At 39.9% G+C, this 16,408-nt stretch overlaps 1 protein-coding gene across 1 annotated transcript; it reads left to right on the top strand.

The window, feature by feature from the left end:
- The first annotated feature begins 15,068 nt into the window (after positions 1-15,068).
- LOC143664788 (olfactory receptor 2T11-like) lies at positions 15,069-15,998 on the top strand. Its single transcript, XM_077138169.1, has one exon. It carries the CDS (start codon positions 15,111-15,113, stop codon positions 15,996-15,998), a length of 888 nt encoding a protein of 295 aa, XP_076994284.1. The 5' UTR covers positions 15,069-15,110.
- The last annotated feature ends 410 nt before the right edge of the window (positions 15,999-16,408 follow it).

Genomic DNA, 16,408 nt, shown 5'->3' on the forward strand with positions numbered 1-16,408 from the left:
GGCTGGAAAGGAGAAGATGATGTGGTAGGAATCCATGGACATTTGGGCCACCTCCTCATGAAACTCACATGTGCCTCCAGGACCTACTCCAGCCCTATCTCTTATATACCATTTATATTTAAAAATGGAGTGCTGCTGTACATGCTCAACTTTATGGCTTGGTAGGTCAGACAACACCCAGATCATGAAAGGCAACTCTGTTTTCATGGTCACTTTGTGGCCCATGGTTAAGCCTGCAGTCGCTAAGTTGGTTAAGACCCAGTAATAGGCAAAATGTTCTTTCTCTAAAGGACATTAGTTATCTGCAAATGATTGTAAGGCTTTACTCCAAAGTCCTAAGGGCATGCATTGTGGTTCTCCCATAGGGTCTGCCAAATGCAACAAAGATGATGGCAAAGTCAGCATCTCTATTTGCCACTGACACTTCCAGCACCATTGGATCTGTTGGATCATATGGCCCAAGTGGTAGAGCAGCATGCACAAGAGACTGAACCCGTCACAAAGCCTCCTCTTGTTCTGGTTCACACTCAAAAGCAGCAGCTTTTCTGGTCACTTGGTAAATGGGCTGGAATAGCAGCACACCCAAATGAGAAATATGTTGTCTCCAAAGTCCAAAGAGGCCAACTACAAATTTGTCTATTTTTTGGTCATAGATTAGGCCAGATGCAACAGCTTATCCTTCACCTTACAAGGAATATCTTGACATGCTTCACACACTAGACATCTAGAAATTTCACTGAGGTGGGGACCCCCTGTATTTTGTTGGATTTTCTTCCATCCCCTGACAAACAATGCCTTACCAATAAATCTAGACTGGTTGCAACTTCTTGCTCACTAGATTCAATCAACATGATATCAACAATAAAAGGACCAGTGTGATATCTTGTGGGAGAAAAGATCAAGATCCCTTCAGATAAGATTGTGACACAAGGCTGGAGAGTTGATATACCCCTGAGGTATGATAGTGAAAGTTACTTCTGGCCTTGCCAGCTGAACACAAACTGTTTCTGGTGGTCCTTACTAACGCTATTGAAAAATAAAGCATTTGCTAGATCAATAGCCACATACCAGTTACCATGGGATGTGTGGATTTGCTCAAGTGATGATAGCACATCTGGAGCAGCAGCTGAAATCGAAGTTACCACCTGGTTAAGTTTACAATAATATACTATCATCCTCTGAGACCCATTTGTCTTCTGCACAAGCCAAATTGGAGAATTGAATGGGGTGGAATCACCACCCCTGCATCCTTCAGGTCCATAAAGTGGCACTAATATATGCTATACCTCCAAGAATACATTATTGCTTCTCATTTACTATTTTTTAGGTAGGGGTAGTTGTAGTGGCTTGGCCTTTCCTACCATAATGCCCCTCACTCCATGAGTCTGGGAACCAATGTAGGGACTCTGGTAGTCGCCGAGTACGTCAATTCTAATTTTGCACTCCAGAACTGGGAAAATAACCAAAGAATGGGCCTGGGGACCCACTGAACCCCCTGTGAGAGGGTCCTTGGCTAAAATCCATTGATCACTTAACCCCATAAGCCTCTACTCTGACTGATATACCAGGGTGACATTTTGGGTCTCCTATAATTAGTGTCACTTCTGAGCCAGTGTCTAGTAATCCACAAAATATCTTATAATTTCCTTTTTCCCAATGCACAGTTACCCTTGAAAAAGCCATATGTCTCCTTGGGGAAAGTCTGGGAGGAAAGTTAGCAATTTAAATTTTCAGTGATGTAGTAGGGCCCTTCCCCAACGGTATCTGGCTTTCCTTTCATTCAAAAGTCTCTGGGTCTGTAAACTGTCTCAAGTCTGGGAATAGAGCCTTAATTTGGACATTTTCATGGCCTTAGAACTGTTAATTTATAGCATAATAAATTCCCTTTAGAAAAGCCATTCCATTTCTGGTATATTGCATTCCAGCAGCTTTATAAAACCGATACAGATATATTACCAGAGAAGTGGGTGGTGTGGTTTGCAATCACGAAACATGTTAGAATGGCTTTTTAAGTGGATAAGGGGAAGATTCTGGAAGAGTTATGAGAAAAGCTTGATAGAGATGGTCTATAATGGCTTGAAGAGAATGTTGGTAGAAATGTGGACTCTAAAGAAACCTCTGATGAGACTTTAGACAGAAATAATGAAGGTGCCATTGCAAACTGAAAGGACAACAATCTTTGTGGACAGAATGCAGAATTTGAGAGTGAATTTGGAAACTTATCTGAGGAGATTTCTAAACTAAATATGGAAAATGCAGCCTGGCTGCTTCTTGCAACTTATAGCAAAATGCAAGAGGAAAGAGATAAGTTAAGAACAGAACTCTTGGGTACAAAGAACCCAGAAATTGATAATCTGGAAAATTCTGGGCTTCCAGAAAGGGAGGCTCCAGCAGGTAGTGCCCATGTGAGGATTTAATCAAATATGGAGCTAATCAGCCCTTTCAGCACAAGCTAAGTTTGAAATGGAGTTATCCAGAAAGGATTTATGGAAAGTCCTAATGTCTGATGGTTATTATCCCTGAATACAGCATGGAAAACCAAAAGAAGTCTTGCAGAATCTGTATAAACATAACCACTGTCAGTCTGTACTAAAAGGGACAAATCGAAGGAAAAATGACTTCCAAGATAAAACCATGGAAGCTAAGGTCTGGAGCCAGGAAATCGTGGGCCAGGCAAGCAGAACCACCCATATACATGGAGAAGGTGAGCTTCTAGCTGATCTAAGATACTGGAGACTAAAAGAGATATCAATTTAATGATTCTGCAACCATACTCATTTGTTAAATCCTATCTGCTCTGTGTAACTCCACCATCACTTTTGATCTGTCTATCCCTCTCTTTAGGGGCATTTGGGCTATGGCCATTCTAACATTCTCGTGCTTGAAGGGGCTGTCATTAATATGGGGTAGGGGGAATGGAACTAGCTGATGTTCTGGAGAGGCTGGGCCCTCTAGGTTTCAGGACTTATCTGGCCCAGGGAACCATCAGGAGGTTTTAGATTTCTGGAAAGTTACTCTAGTGCATGGAACCTTTGTAGACTCTTATATATTGCCCCAGGTGTTCTTTAGGATTGGTTGGAATGGTTTTGGTTGGGGGTTGGCAAGTTACAATAGGTAGCAATGTCTAATTGAAACTTGAAGAAGAGCAACTCCAGAGTAGCTCTCAACTCTATTTGAACTCTCTCTGCCATTAACACTTTATTATTTATACTTCTTTTCCCCCTTTTGGTCAGGATGGAATTGTTGATCCCATGGTGCAAGGGATGGACTCATCCTTGGGAATTATCTCCCAAACCACCAGGGAGACTGTCACCCCTGGATGTCATGTCTCTCCAAGGGGAGGGCAATGATTTCACTTACAAAGTTGAGCTTAGAGAGAGTGAGGCCACATCTGAACAACAAAAGAGCTCCTCCAGAAGTAACTCATAGGCATGCCTATAGGTAGGCTAAGCTTCTCTGCTATCTACATAAGCTTCACAGGAGTAAGCCTCAAAATAAAGGGCTTGGCCTATTGGTTTGGGTGTCCCTAAAGTTTAACACAGTATTAAGGGATTCCTTGATGGTAAAGTTTAATAGTTCCATTTTTTTTCTCCTATTCCTCAAGGGACTTTTCCAATACTTTTTGATTATCTGCTTAATATATTCTGGGTTGTATACAGGCACTGCATTAAGCTATACAGGATTAAAGGACCTCATTCTTATTCTGGGTTCCGTGTGTTTCAATTATTCAAATAAACTACACAGCTAGGTTGAGTTAGATTATGTGCTACAGAATTCAGCTTCCAGACAAAACAAAACTTTTTCCCTTTGGTCTCAAAGAGTATGTGTGGTTCTAAAACATAGACAAGGTCTCCCTTACCCTTGCGTTCTGAATTACTTTAATCCTGACCTATTTGGCTTCATTCTTATCTCTAAATACCAGATTTCATATACATATATATAAAAAACAACCTCTCAAAATCCAGAAATAATAATTACCACTCCAGACTAAATGCATCTGCTATGAGAACTTACAATCTAGGCCTCTGCTTTCTTACAAGCATTTTCTAAAGAAAACCATATGTTCTAGTTTGTTAGCTGCCGGAATGCAATATACCAGAAACAGAATGGCATTTAAAAAGGGGAATTTAATAAGTTGCTAGTTTACAGTCCTAATGCTGAGAAAATGTCCCAGTTAAAGCAAGTCTATAGAAATGTCCCATCAAAGGCATCCAGGGAAAGAAACCTTGGTTCAAGTAAGCTAATGAAGTTCAGGGTCTCTCTCTCAAGTGGAAAGGCACGTGGTGAACATGGCGTCATCTGCTAACTTCTTCTCCTGGCTTCCTATTTCATGCAGCTTCCCAGGAGGCATTTTCCTTCTTTATCTCCAAAGGTTGCTGGCTGGCAGACTCTGCTTCTCATGGCTATGTTGTTCTGCTCTGCTCTCTCTGAATCTCCCATTCACCAGAATGGTTCCTCTTTTATAGGACTTCAGAAACTAATCAAGACCCACTCAACTGGGTGGAGACATGCCTCTACCTAATCCATCTTAACAACCACTCTTGATTAAGTCACATCTCCAGGGAGATGATCTGATTAGAGTTTCAAGCATAGAGTGTTGAATGGGAATTATTCTACCTTTATGAAATGGGATTTAGATTAAAACATGACTTTTCTAGGGGACATACATCCTTTCAAACCAGCACACCATACAATAACTGTTCTTTCATTTCTAACTTATTTTGCCTCACCAAATGTCCCACAGTTTCATTCACATTGTTGTATGCCTCATGACTTCGTTCCTTTTTGTAGCAGCACAATATTCAATCATATGTGTACACCATCATTCGCCAATCTATTTCTCTGTCAGTCCATCCTTCAGCTACCTGCATTCATTAGGCAACATGTATAATGCCCAAAGTCCACGGTCTATCAACACTCTCAACTTCAGATAATTTCATTGTTCACAAAAGAAACATAACCAATAAACACACCCTCATCAAATAGGAAATCTAAACCTCCTCTTAACTCTTGTCCCTCCCCCCATTATTTACCTCTGCTGTTGCTGTGCTGATGTTTTCCTGTTAAACATAGCCCATAGCATGCAATAGTAGTTTTCCCTCTGCACTCTGGACTTAAACATTCTTTGTACACGAATCACACCTTTGAAGTAGTTCTTGCAAGAACTAATTTATATTTCTCGTGATAATCAATGGGATACATAGGTCTATACAACTCCTTTCAATCTTGTCCACCTTCAATATGGCAATATTACTTATAGACCCATTAGAGAACTGTCTTCACTTCTATTTCCTTACATTGGAGTTCAACCTCATCAGCTAAACATTCACCCATCTCTAGCTTCTATGTATCTCTAAGTCCCCTATATTATGTATTATAAGCCTCTGATTTTACCTTTACCATGGTCGTAAAAGTGACATCATACACTATCTATCCTTTTGTGTCTGGCTTATTTCACTCGGCATTATGTCCTCGAGGCTCATCCATCTTGTCATGTGCTTCAGGTTGTCATTTCATCTTACTACTGCATAATATTAGGGAATTTTGTACCTTAGGGTAGGCCATGCCTGTTACTGACTTGATGAGATTTTGCACTGTTTTTTATTTCTTTGTATGTTATTTGTATTGTTACTGAATTGTTTTAAGGCTTTTGTAATACTGTGATAGAGTGAATGTATTTTGTGTATGGAAAAAAACGTGTCTTTTGGGGGGTCTAGAGGGTTGAAAGTGCCAGTTGAAACTATTATGTACCCCAGAAAAGCCATGTTTTAATCCTGCTCCAATCTCGTACAGCCAGACTTATCATTTAGGGTGGAAACTTTGATTGGATTGTTTCCATAGAGATGTCACACACCCAATTGTGAGTATGACCTGTTTGTTAGATTACTTGCATGAAGATGGAACACACCCAATTGTGAGTGTGACTTCTGACTTGATGGAGATGTGGCTCCAACCATTCAAGGTGGTTCTTGATCAGTTTACTAGTTTACTAGAGTCCAACCCACTGTCTCCTATCTTTTCCTTTCAGTCTGTAGGACTCCCTTTAGTAATTCTTGTAGGGTAGTTCTCTTGCTGATGAACTCTCTCAATTTCTGTTTATCTGTGAATATTTTAAATTCTCCTTCTTTTTTTAATTTTTTATTTTATTTTTATTATTATTGTTTTTTATATGGGCAGGCACCAGGAACCAAACCCAGGTCTCCAAAATAGCAGGCAAGAATTCTACCTGCTGAGCCACCATTACACCACCCAAATTCTCCTTCGTTTTTAAAGGACAGTTTACTGTATAAATTTTTATTTTTTTTATTTTATTTTATATTTTATCTTATCTTATCTTATTTTGGAGGGAGTGCATGGTCCAGGAATCAAACCCAGGTCTCTCACATGTAAGGTGAGCATTCTACCACTGAACAACCCATTGGCTAAATAATTTTTGCCTGGTAGCTTTTCTCTTTCAGTATCTTAAATGTATCATACCACTGTCTTCTTGCATCCATGGTTTTTAAAGAGAAATCAACACTAAATCTTATTGAAGATCCCTTGCGTGTGAGAAATCAATTTTCTTTTGCTGTTTTCAGAATTGTCTCTTTATCTTTGGCATTTGAAATTCTGATTAGTATGCACAAACAGATCCTGGGAAAACAAATGGACTTTAAAAAGAATAAAGCGCTTAACTTCACTTATAAAAAGAGAAATGGAAACTGCTATAAAGAACCATACGCTGCCTACCCAATTGTCCGAGATCAAATGGCCAATAATATTCTTTGTCGTGGGAGGAAACTGGTGCCAATGGACAGGCAAACTGGTTCAAGCTCTTCAGCAGGAAATTTACAATAGCTGTCAATATTACTTCCAGGAATTTATCCTGTAAATTCATGTGCTTATGTGGAAGTGCATGGACACCTACTGCAGTATTGTATGTGATAAACAGAAAAAGATCAGAAATAACTTAAGTGCACATCAATAAGGGGGTAGTTACATAAATTATGGAACATCTTTATAAGGGAATATGTTCTCATATTGTCAGTGATAAAAAGTGTGAGACCTTTTTTGATTAGACATAGAAGGCTCTCCAAGATATACGGCTAATTGAAAAAAATCAAGGGTATAAAAAATTGGCATATACATTATGCTAACATTTGTTTAAGAAAGAGAAAAAGAATTCACATTTCCCTGGATACATAAACAATTGGTAATGCTGGTACCTTCCAGGATAGGAAATGGGTGGTTTGAAGGAATGAGGAGAACAGAAGAGGCAGCATAAGCTCTTTTGTGGCGTATGTCTTTTGTATCATTCAAAAAATAAAACGCAATTGAAAAAGTAATAAAAATGCATAAAATACACACGCTAGAAATAATTAAAAAATGAAGTCAACTGGATCCATGGAGACTGCTTTTTCTGAGGCTACAGGGAACCCTAAAACAAGCCAGGGCAAGCAGCCAGTTTTCTCCTTTGTCTTTAAAAGCCTGTATATTTCCTGTGGTTGCAGAAGACCAATTCATAACACTAGTCAACAAGAAGAGGAGAAAATGAAGGGGTGAATCTAACTTTCCGGAGCCCCAAGGCAACCCTAAGTGAAACAGCCCCGTTATTTCAGTTATTTTCTGGAAGTACTCATGCAACTCAGCAACAAGTTAAACAGATAACCAAAGTTTGTTTCAATAAAGGACACCAAACAGAATCAGCAAGAAAAAGATAGGCATAAGTAGTATCCAGAAAGGTCAAGTGCAAGCTTCCAAATAGTTCTTCTGTGAAAGTTACACAGACATGCTTTCTTTTCAGCTGTGAACTGCAGCAACAAAACATTTGTGAGCTGTCCCTACACAGAGAAGCCTGATTATTATTTTTTTTTTACAGCTCAAAATTTTAATGCATAGTGAAAGTACACATTGGAAGGAAGATGATCTTGGGCATTTTCCAAAGGAGGAGAAGCCTCGATTCATAGAGTCCAGAGTTCCTAAAGGCACATCCCTAGCACATGACTAGTGTGTGACTGGCCAAGGCGCAAACCCGAAACCGGACACCAGTTGTACATCGTAAATCATCACGTTTCCTTTAAACAGTGCTTCCAGTCAGGTAAATTCTTCCCCAATGTCTAGAACATTGCAAAACAGCATCATTAATGGCTATGTACACATTCTGAAGTTTAGTTCTCAGACCTTGGTCACATAGCAATGCCAGCTCCCATGTCCACTGAGATAAACAAGGATTTAACAAACCCGACCTGCTGTATTAATTCTTCCCTTGAAAACCCCAAACTAGACTTCCTACCAGTTTTGTGGAAATAATCTGGCCAGAATGAAGGCAACTTTAACCATGCAGTTTAGCCACTAAGCACAGTGTTCCACAAAGTAGCATTAAACCTGATTAATTTTAGCTGGAGTGAGAAGAAGGCAGGCTTGAAACATTCCTTCAAAATCTAGAGAGAGCTCCTTCTTTTCTTCTCAGCTCAATGCTTGTGTTTCATGGGGAAAAACACATTCTCTGTAAAGTAAAATCCTCAAACTTGTATCTTGATATATGTTAAAGTTTTCTTTTCCTTCACTAATGAGAGAACCAGCAGGAAGACTAAATAGCTTGTTCCAAAGCATTTGAAGACCAGTATTTATATGGTTAATTAGGAAAGCTAAATCCAAATAAAATTGCTAACTTGGATGTATGACTACTTGTTACTTTTCCATAGAGCAATAAAGCATATACCCTTGAGGCAAACTTCTCACCAGTTTATAAAACCACAGCACTGTACGAATTAAAAACTACCCTCTAATAGCACAAGGCTGTAAGCCTTCACATCTTTGTCATTGTGGATTCTTAAGCAAACATTCTGTTAAAAAAAAAATTCGTTCTCAAGAGAATGAGGGTCAATTCGGTTTATTAGAAAGTTCCTTAGCATTAAAATATGTTTCTGTCCATATTTAGAGATATATAAATGTTTGTAGTACATATACATATATAGCAATCAATATATTGCCTTTCTTGAAGTTTAGAAAAAATTTTCCTTCATTTTTTAAAATTTTCTTTCCCTCTATTCACCTCTATGACTTTGTTTCAGTTCTACCCATTGCTTATTCCTGCCCATGCACCACTGCTTCTCATCTTCCCCCCACAACTCTCGACCTTTTTTCATAGACGAACTATGTTTCAATGTTTTTCACTCAGAAGGAACTCAAAAAGCACCTTTGGTTCCAAGAAGCAGTGACAAATGAGCATCCCTGTAATTTTGGAGTTGTTGAAGGTATTAGGCATAAGAAAAGTTGGTTGGGGGTTTTAGCATGTCTGAAGCTGGTTAAACCCTGTAAGTGATGGAAAAAGTTATGATTAGCATTGAGGATGACCTCCCCGAGCTGTTATGAAGGTCGTGAGGACTGAATGAGAACACATGACCAAGAGCTTTACAGACTGCAAAAGCACTTGGAAAACACTTTATGGGTGGGCCACGGTGGCTCAGCAGGCAAGAATGCTCGCCTGCCATGCCAGAGGACCCGGGTTTGATTCCCGGTGCCTGCCCGTGTTAAAAAAAAACAACAACACTTTATAAATGTTTGCCACCAACATTTTTGGGTTTGTTGTCACCACCACCCTAACCAGCCCAGACTTAAGACAAACTGTGTGTGGAGCCTAATGTGATTGTTAAGTGTGGGAACTAAATCACCTCCTCCATGTAAATGGATATGCATTTCTTAATCTTCCTAAATATGTCATATTTTCATTCAATTATGAAAAATCATCATATATTTGACAAATTATGATGCCTTGTTAACTCACTCCTGGGGATTTAGGGCCATGAATAATTCCAATGTTTTAATCTAAGACACACCTGTAATTGCTACTGATTGAAAACATATATGGAATAAACTATATATACCCATTGACTGATATACTTAGACACACACACATAGTCACTCCAACATGTAGAATCTGATCAACAAATGAACCACCTCTTTAGAAGCTATTTTCCAACCTAGACTATCCCTGGGTTGAGGAATGGTTAGTGGAAGGTGGACAGGAATTTTTCTTTTGCTTGGTTATTTTGGAAGTGGCATAAATCTAGGAGGAGTTCTTTTGCAAGGCAAATCCAGGGTCATCTGAAATCTAGAGAAGACAGGTTGAATCCCAACCCTAACTACGAGTAGCTGTGTGATCTCTGAATATCATTCTCACTGAGATAATGATGCATACCATCTCTACCTCACACTGTACTCATGAGGATTATATGAGATAAAAGAGGTGAAAGCATTTTTTAAACTCTAAATTCCAGAACAAATACAATTTGCTATTTCAACCTCCAAGCAGAGCCACATGGATTTCAGTCATGGCACTACCCGGCTCCTCTGTAAGCAGCTGAGCTGGAGCAGGCAGCAGCCAGGACCCCAGCAGGATCTACACCTCCCCAGGGAGGGCTCTGGCTCCGCCTCTCTCTGGGCCCATGGGAAAAGACAGCATAGAAAGGGCAGGTGATGGTTCTCATCAGCACAGAGAAACCAGAGTTCTTGTCAGCTGGTTGAAACCCAAAACTAGAGAGAACTTCTTCAGTGTAAAAAGCCCACTTAACCGACAGTTTCTGAATTTTTCTGTATAAATGGCAACAAGAAACAGTTGTTTGTGTCTTCCTACCTGATTTATCACAAGAAAATGGATGAAAGCAAAGGAAAGCATAAGTTTTCAAACTATACATTCATAGATACAACTAGAAAACAAAGGTAAGACAAGAGGAGAAAGGGAAATGGTCTCCTTTATTTCATACTATTCACCTTGATTTCCTTTACTGTATAGAGCATAAGCAGCTCATCTCAATGAAGTCATGAACCTATTCTATAATTAAGATAAAAAGTGTTTCAAAAATAAATCCAATGTCTCAAATTAGATATTTTTATATCATTTAACAAGATGTGTTTATATCGTTGAAAGTTGCTCATTAAAATACCTGCTTAGAATCAGAGAAAAGACTCAAACCTTGTCCTCCCTTTTCTCCTGATTAAATAACTCTAAATTACCTTGTAAGGAATTTCCAAGAAATGATAAAATTTAGAACACTTAATTAAAAAATGATAATAATACTCCCAGAAGTAGCAGTAAATATGGGCTCCCACAGCAATGGAACAGTCAGTAAATAATATTCCATTCATAATGATTGGTAGTCAGTAACTAATCATGAAATAATAAAGCTCATCTCCTTGCACCATTTTCTATTTTTATAGAACCAATAATCTAGAAAGTTATGGTGTACTAAATTCAACAATATGTCCAGAACCCCCATCATTGTGAAGTAAAATGGAAAAGGAATGCAAAATAGTAACCCTAACAGGAGCCAGCTTATAGGCTGACATATCTTCTGTCCAAATATATTTTCCTCTCCTCTTGGCAACCATCAGATAAATTAGAATTTTATTTCCTTTTGAAAGGGCAATGTGAAAGAGATGTGACTGTGGTTAAGAAGATTTTGGAGGTAATTCTATAAAGAATAGTAAACAGATGCAAAAGAGTTGGTGAGAACTAAAAAAGAAGCACAGAAGAATGGATGAGTGGAAGAGTAAATTGTTTTAATGAGAGAGAGGAAAATTGAAATGCTTTCATGGAGGATAAACTAAGTGGTGTGTATACCTGATAGGTGTATGGATAAAGGAAAATGAATGTATGTGGGGAGAGAAACAGGACAAAGTAAGACGCGTGTAATCACGTGGTGTGCTTGGACAGGAGCAGGAACGCTCCTACATTCTGCTTCTCCCCCAGTCGATTCCAGGGCTCAGTGGTGACTCCACCAGAGCTGTCTCTGAATCCTGGCTTTAACCCCTATAGAGGTCAGTACATCCTCATGGAAGGCGGTTTTTAAATTTTCAGGCCTTCATTTATCAGATCCTTTACTGAGAGGGGTTGAGCAGGGAAAAGAGCATCCAAGCAAGAGGACCCCAGGTCCTTCCAAGGTGGAAAGAAATGCAGTCATGACAAGGTAATGCTGGGAATGGGGACAGACTTCAGGATGGACATCCCTGTCACATCATTCACTGGCACATCAACCCTCCAGGAGGTGCTAAGCATACAGACTCCGCTCTGACTAGCCAATCTGGTGACTGCTCAGAGTTCAAAGCTGAGAGCTTTGGGAGGTAAAAGTCTGAATCTGCACATGTGGAAACTAGAAGGATCAGACACAAAAAGGGAAAAGTCAGAGAGGTGGAGAACCAGGACACTATGCCTAGTAAGTCAGGTTTGCATGAAGCAGCAGAATCTACAATAAAATGCATCTGCCACAACTGATTCTTCTAACCTGCTCTGCCAGTCATACCACCTCACAGCCAACTGAAGTGATCCATTCACCAGACAGTTATAGAGAGGATGTTATCATAACACCTCATCTTCAAAGACACACACATGCTTCAAAATATATTGTTGAAATGTATATTTGCACATATTTTCCTCATCCAAGACTTAAGGGCTGAATGTGAATATTTTTAAATAGACTTGTTTATTTAAGTTTTTTTCACATGGGCAGGCACCGGGAATCGAACCCGGGTCCTCTGGCATGGCAGGCGAGCATTCTTGCCTGCTGAGCCACCATGGCCTGCCCGTTTACTTAAGTTTTAAGTTACATGAGAAGTATAAACATATAGAATTAAAATGTATTCACATTTAGAGTTTGTTCTAGACAATGAGAATTAGCATGTAAGCTCTAACAAATTGATCATTTAGAAATTAAAATTAGTTATATGCACAGCTTTCTAAACATTCCCTCACAGTTCTTATCCATAAGAGTAAATTATACAATGATTTGGAGCACCTTTAGTTGTTGCCTAAGGGAAGTGGCAGGGAATGGATTAAAATGAATAAGGTGAAAACCACTTAAGAAATAATTTCTAATAAAATCCCACAAGTGGTTAAGAAAGTCAAAGTAATCGTAAACGATGGTTACAGTTCCTTCATGGTTAATGATCTGTGTGGTCTGGGACTAGTTATTTTACTTCTCTGAATTGTAATTTTCAATCTCTAGAATGACATGGAGATAAAAGTGGTAGGGGATAGGAGTGAAGTAGATTTTTTCTGAACCAAATTCTAAAATTTAAGGATTATGAGCTTTTCGAATCTCTGTGATAAACCTCCTGAAAGCTCTTGCCAGTAATCTCCACCTTCCGGTAGTCAAGTTCTTATGTCATTCTCTCCCCCTGAGGAGGGGCTGAATGTTATGACTTGCTTCTAATGAGCAGAACATGGAAACACCTGATATGGGATATCATTTCTGAAATTAGGTTGCAAAAACTGTGACTTTCATTTTCCTCTGAATCTCTCTTGCTGGCTCACTCTAAAGGCAGCTGGTGAGCTACTCTTGAAGAGGTAAGAAACAGAGGGAGGGCCTGCCACTTGCAACCAGCAAGGAATTGAAGCCCACAGTCCAAAGCCCAGGCGACACTGAACCTGGCCGACAACCACTGAGTGAACCTGGAAGCAGATCCTCCCCTACCGTGCCTTCAGATAAAACTGGAGTGCCAGCTAACTCCTTCAGTGCCGCGTTGCCAGAGACCTTGAAGGAAAAGCACCCAGCTAAGCAAAGAAACTGTGAGATAACAAATGTGTATTATTTTAAGCCACTAAGCCTTGAGATAATTTTATCATTGATAAATAATTAATACACTCTCCAAATCAGGGTAAATTCTAATTTGAAAGGGCCAAGAATTGTATTCAAAGAACTATAGGAAATGAAGAACTACTCTCGTAAGTAGCTAGAAATGTATGATCAATTCAACTCAACAAGTACTGATAGAATTCCAATATTGTTAGTAAAGTGAAAAGGAAGGCAAGTTGTCCTTGCTGTGAACCAGTTCATAAACCTTGTGCACACACAAATGACGAGAGTATATGTGACAGGGATTAGAAGCCGTTTAGCACCCCCTTTCCTCTTCTCCCTGACACTACACAGCTAAATACAATTCCCGGCTTCAGCTGAATGGGAAGGCCTATGCAGCGCTTTCAGACTTGGCCCATTAACACTCCCACATCTTGCCTGCCACATGCTTGAGGCAAATGAACAAAGCGACCTTAAAAGGCACTGTTGATAATGGTAAGCAACGGGATCAAAGGAGTCTGAGTCCCTAAAATATCACTTAAATGATAGCTGCCTGCTTACTGACAACATCTGCTTTGGACTTCAGCTGGTAAAAAAATACACTTTTATTATCTTAATCCACTGAGACTTGAGATACTATCTCTTATGAGATCTAGCATTAACTCTAATAAATAAAGCAGAGAACAATATAAAACTATATTTAATGAACTGCTACTACAAATATACTTAATGAGGATCCAAGCGTTGGCTGTGATTGTAAATATTGCTGGGTCATGAGTTTTATTAAGGAGTTGATGTGACTTTGGATAAGTCACATAACCTCCCTGGGCTAGATGATCCCTGAATCACCCTCTTTCTCTAAAAGCCTACAATTCCATGAGGCTAAAGCTCAAATTTGATGGTACAGTCAAATAAAAGGACTATGTAAAATTAGATGTTCACCACCATGCAATTGTTTTTGCTTGTGAAAATGAGAAATACTTCGCATATCCATTGTACACTGCATCATGTATATTCTTCTATTATAACGTTTTTCTTATTTTTTTCATATGTACCTTAACTGGTCACCTTTTTCTATAGGTTAAAAGTTTTTATCATGAGACTATGTTTTATCATCTTTGTCTCATCAAAGCCTAGCACCGTGCCTTGCGCATTAAAGGCACAAACAGGAGAGTAAGAGAGCATAGGGAAGAGAAGTGAGGATGGTCTCTGCACAAAAGGATGAGCAGGAACACAAATTATAGTACTGGCTCTGGGGTACCACCAGATGTGGACTGGGTATTAACTGTCCTAGCAGTAAGCAATTTGTTCTGGGAGTAAAGAGATGGGTTGGGCCTGTGTCTCCATGAAACCAGCCAAAATGCTGTCATTTGCAGATGTGTTGATTCTGATCCAGGCTAAGAAAGGAAAGTGGGAGACTATTCCAATAAATTTTCACAACTTCTCCAACTCTGGCTTATTTTTCAGGTTTTGTTACTTCTAGAACATAGCAGAGACATGGATAAAAGAAATGAGTCTTCACATATAGATTTCATTCTCTTGGGCCTCTTCCCTGGTATGAAACATGTCAGCCTTGTTGTCACTGCAATGCTACTGATCTACATTGTAGCTCTCACAGCAAACAGCATCCTCATTCTCCTGATCTGGGTGGATTCTCACCTCCATACACCCATGTACTTCCTGCTCAGTCAGCTAGCTCTCATGGACCTGACATTAATCTCTACCACTGTCCCCAAGATGGCAACTGATTTCTTCTCAGGGAGGAAAAACATCTCACAGGTGGCCTGTGGTACTCAGATCTTCTTCTTTCTGACTCTAGGAATCGCTGAGTGTATCCTAATAACCCTCATGTCCTATGACCGGTATGTAGCCATCTGCAACCCACTGAGATACAGCTTCATCATGAACCAAAAGGTCTGCCTGCAGATGGCTGGTATCTCCTGGGCTGGGGGTACCCTAATATCACTAGCGCACACAGCCTATTCCTTGCATTTTCCCATCTGTGGTTCCAGGGAGATTTCCCATTTCCTCTGTGAGGTCGTGGCCATCCTAAAATTGGTCTGTGAGGACATCTCTGCCTATGAGAAGGCTGTGATGGTGACAAGCATTGCAGTGCTCCTCATTCCCTTGTCCCTCATCCTGACCTCTTACGCGCTCATCTTCCTCACTGTCCTCCACATGAACTCCCCTGAAGGCAGGAACAAAGCTGTCACCACCTGCTCTTCCCACCTGAGTGTGGTAAGCCTCTACTTTGGTCCAGCCATGCTGGTCTACATGAGGCCCAGTTCTTACCACAGTCCCAAACTGGACCAGGTTCTCTTCATGCTTGGTGCCATCCTCACACCCATGTTGAATCCCCTTATCTACAGTCTTAGGAACAAGGAGGTGGTGGGTGCTCTGAAAAAGGTGCGAGGATGTTGCCTGAATTACACCAGGGTTATATGATGGATGTAAATCATTAGCTCTTTTGTTCTAAATCAGCCCCACTTTATGGGTTGAAGGTCACTTTCCACAGTTGAGATTACAATAGGAACACTGGCTCCATGAATTCAGTCCATACATACATACATAAAACTAGTGAAACATATCTTTTTTCATCCTTGTTTTGGGAATTAGGGCTCAGATTGTGAACCTCTGGGAATTAGGCACTCCAGGATGGATGGTGGTGATGATGATGTTAGTGGTGGTGGTGGTGATGATGGAAGTGGTGATGAGAGTGGTGGGTGGGAAAGATGGTGGGCTTGTATTGGTGGTGCTGTTGGAGATAGTGGTTGTGGTGGTGGAATATGATGATGAAATTTCACCAAGAAAAGCAACTGGACAATTCATTCAACCACAAAGCATAATATCTATCA

Source organism: Tamandua tetradactyla, chromosome 20 (genome assembly GCF_023851605.1).
Source record: "Tamandua tetradactyla isolate mTamTet1 chromosome 20, mTamTet1.pri, whole genome shotgun sequence".
Taxonomy (NCBI): Eukaryota; Metazoa; Chordata; class Mammalia; order Pilosa; family Myrmecophagidae; genus Tamandua; species Tamandua tetradactyla.

Excerpts from the sequence above, each read along its gene's own strand:
- LOC143664788 (XM_077138169.1), top strand. The coding sequence starts at position 15,111 with ATGAAACATGTCAGCCTTGTTGTCACTGCAATGCTACTGATCTACATT.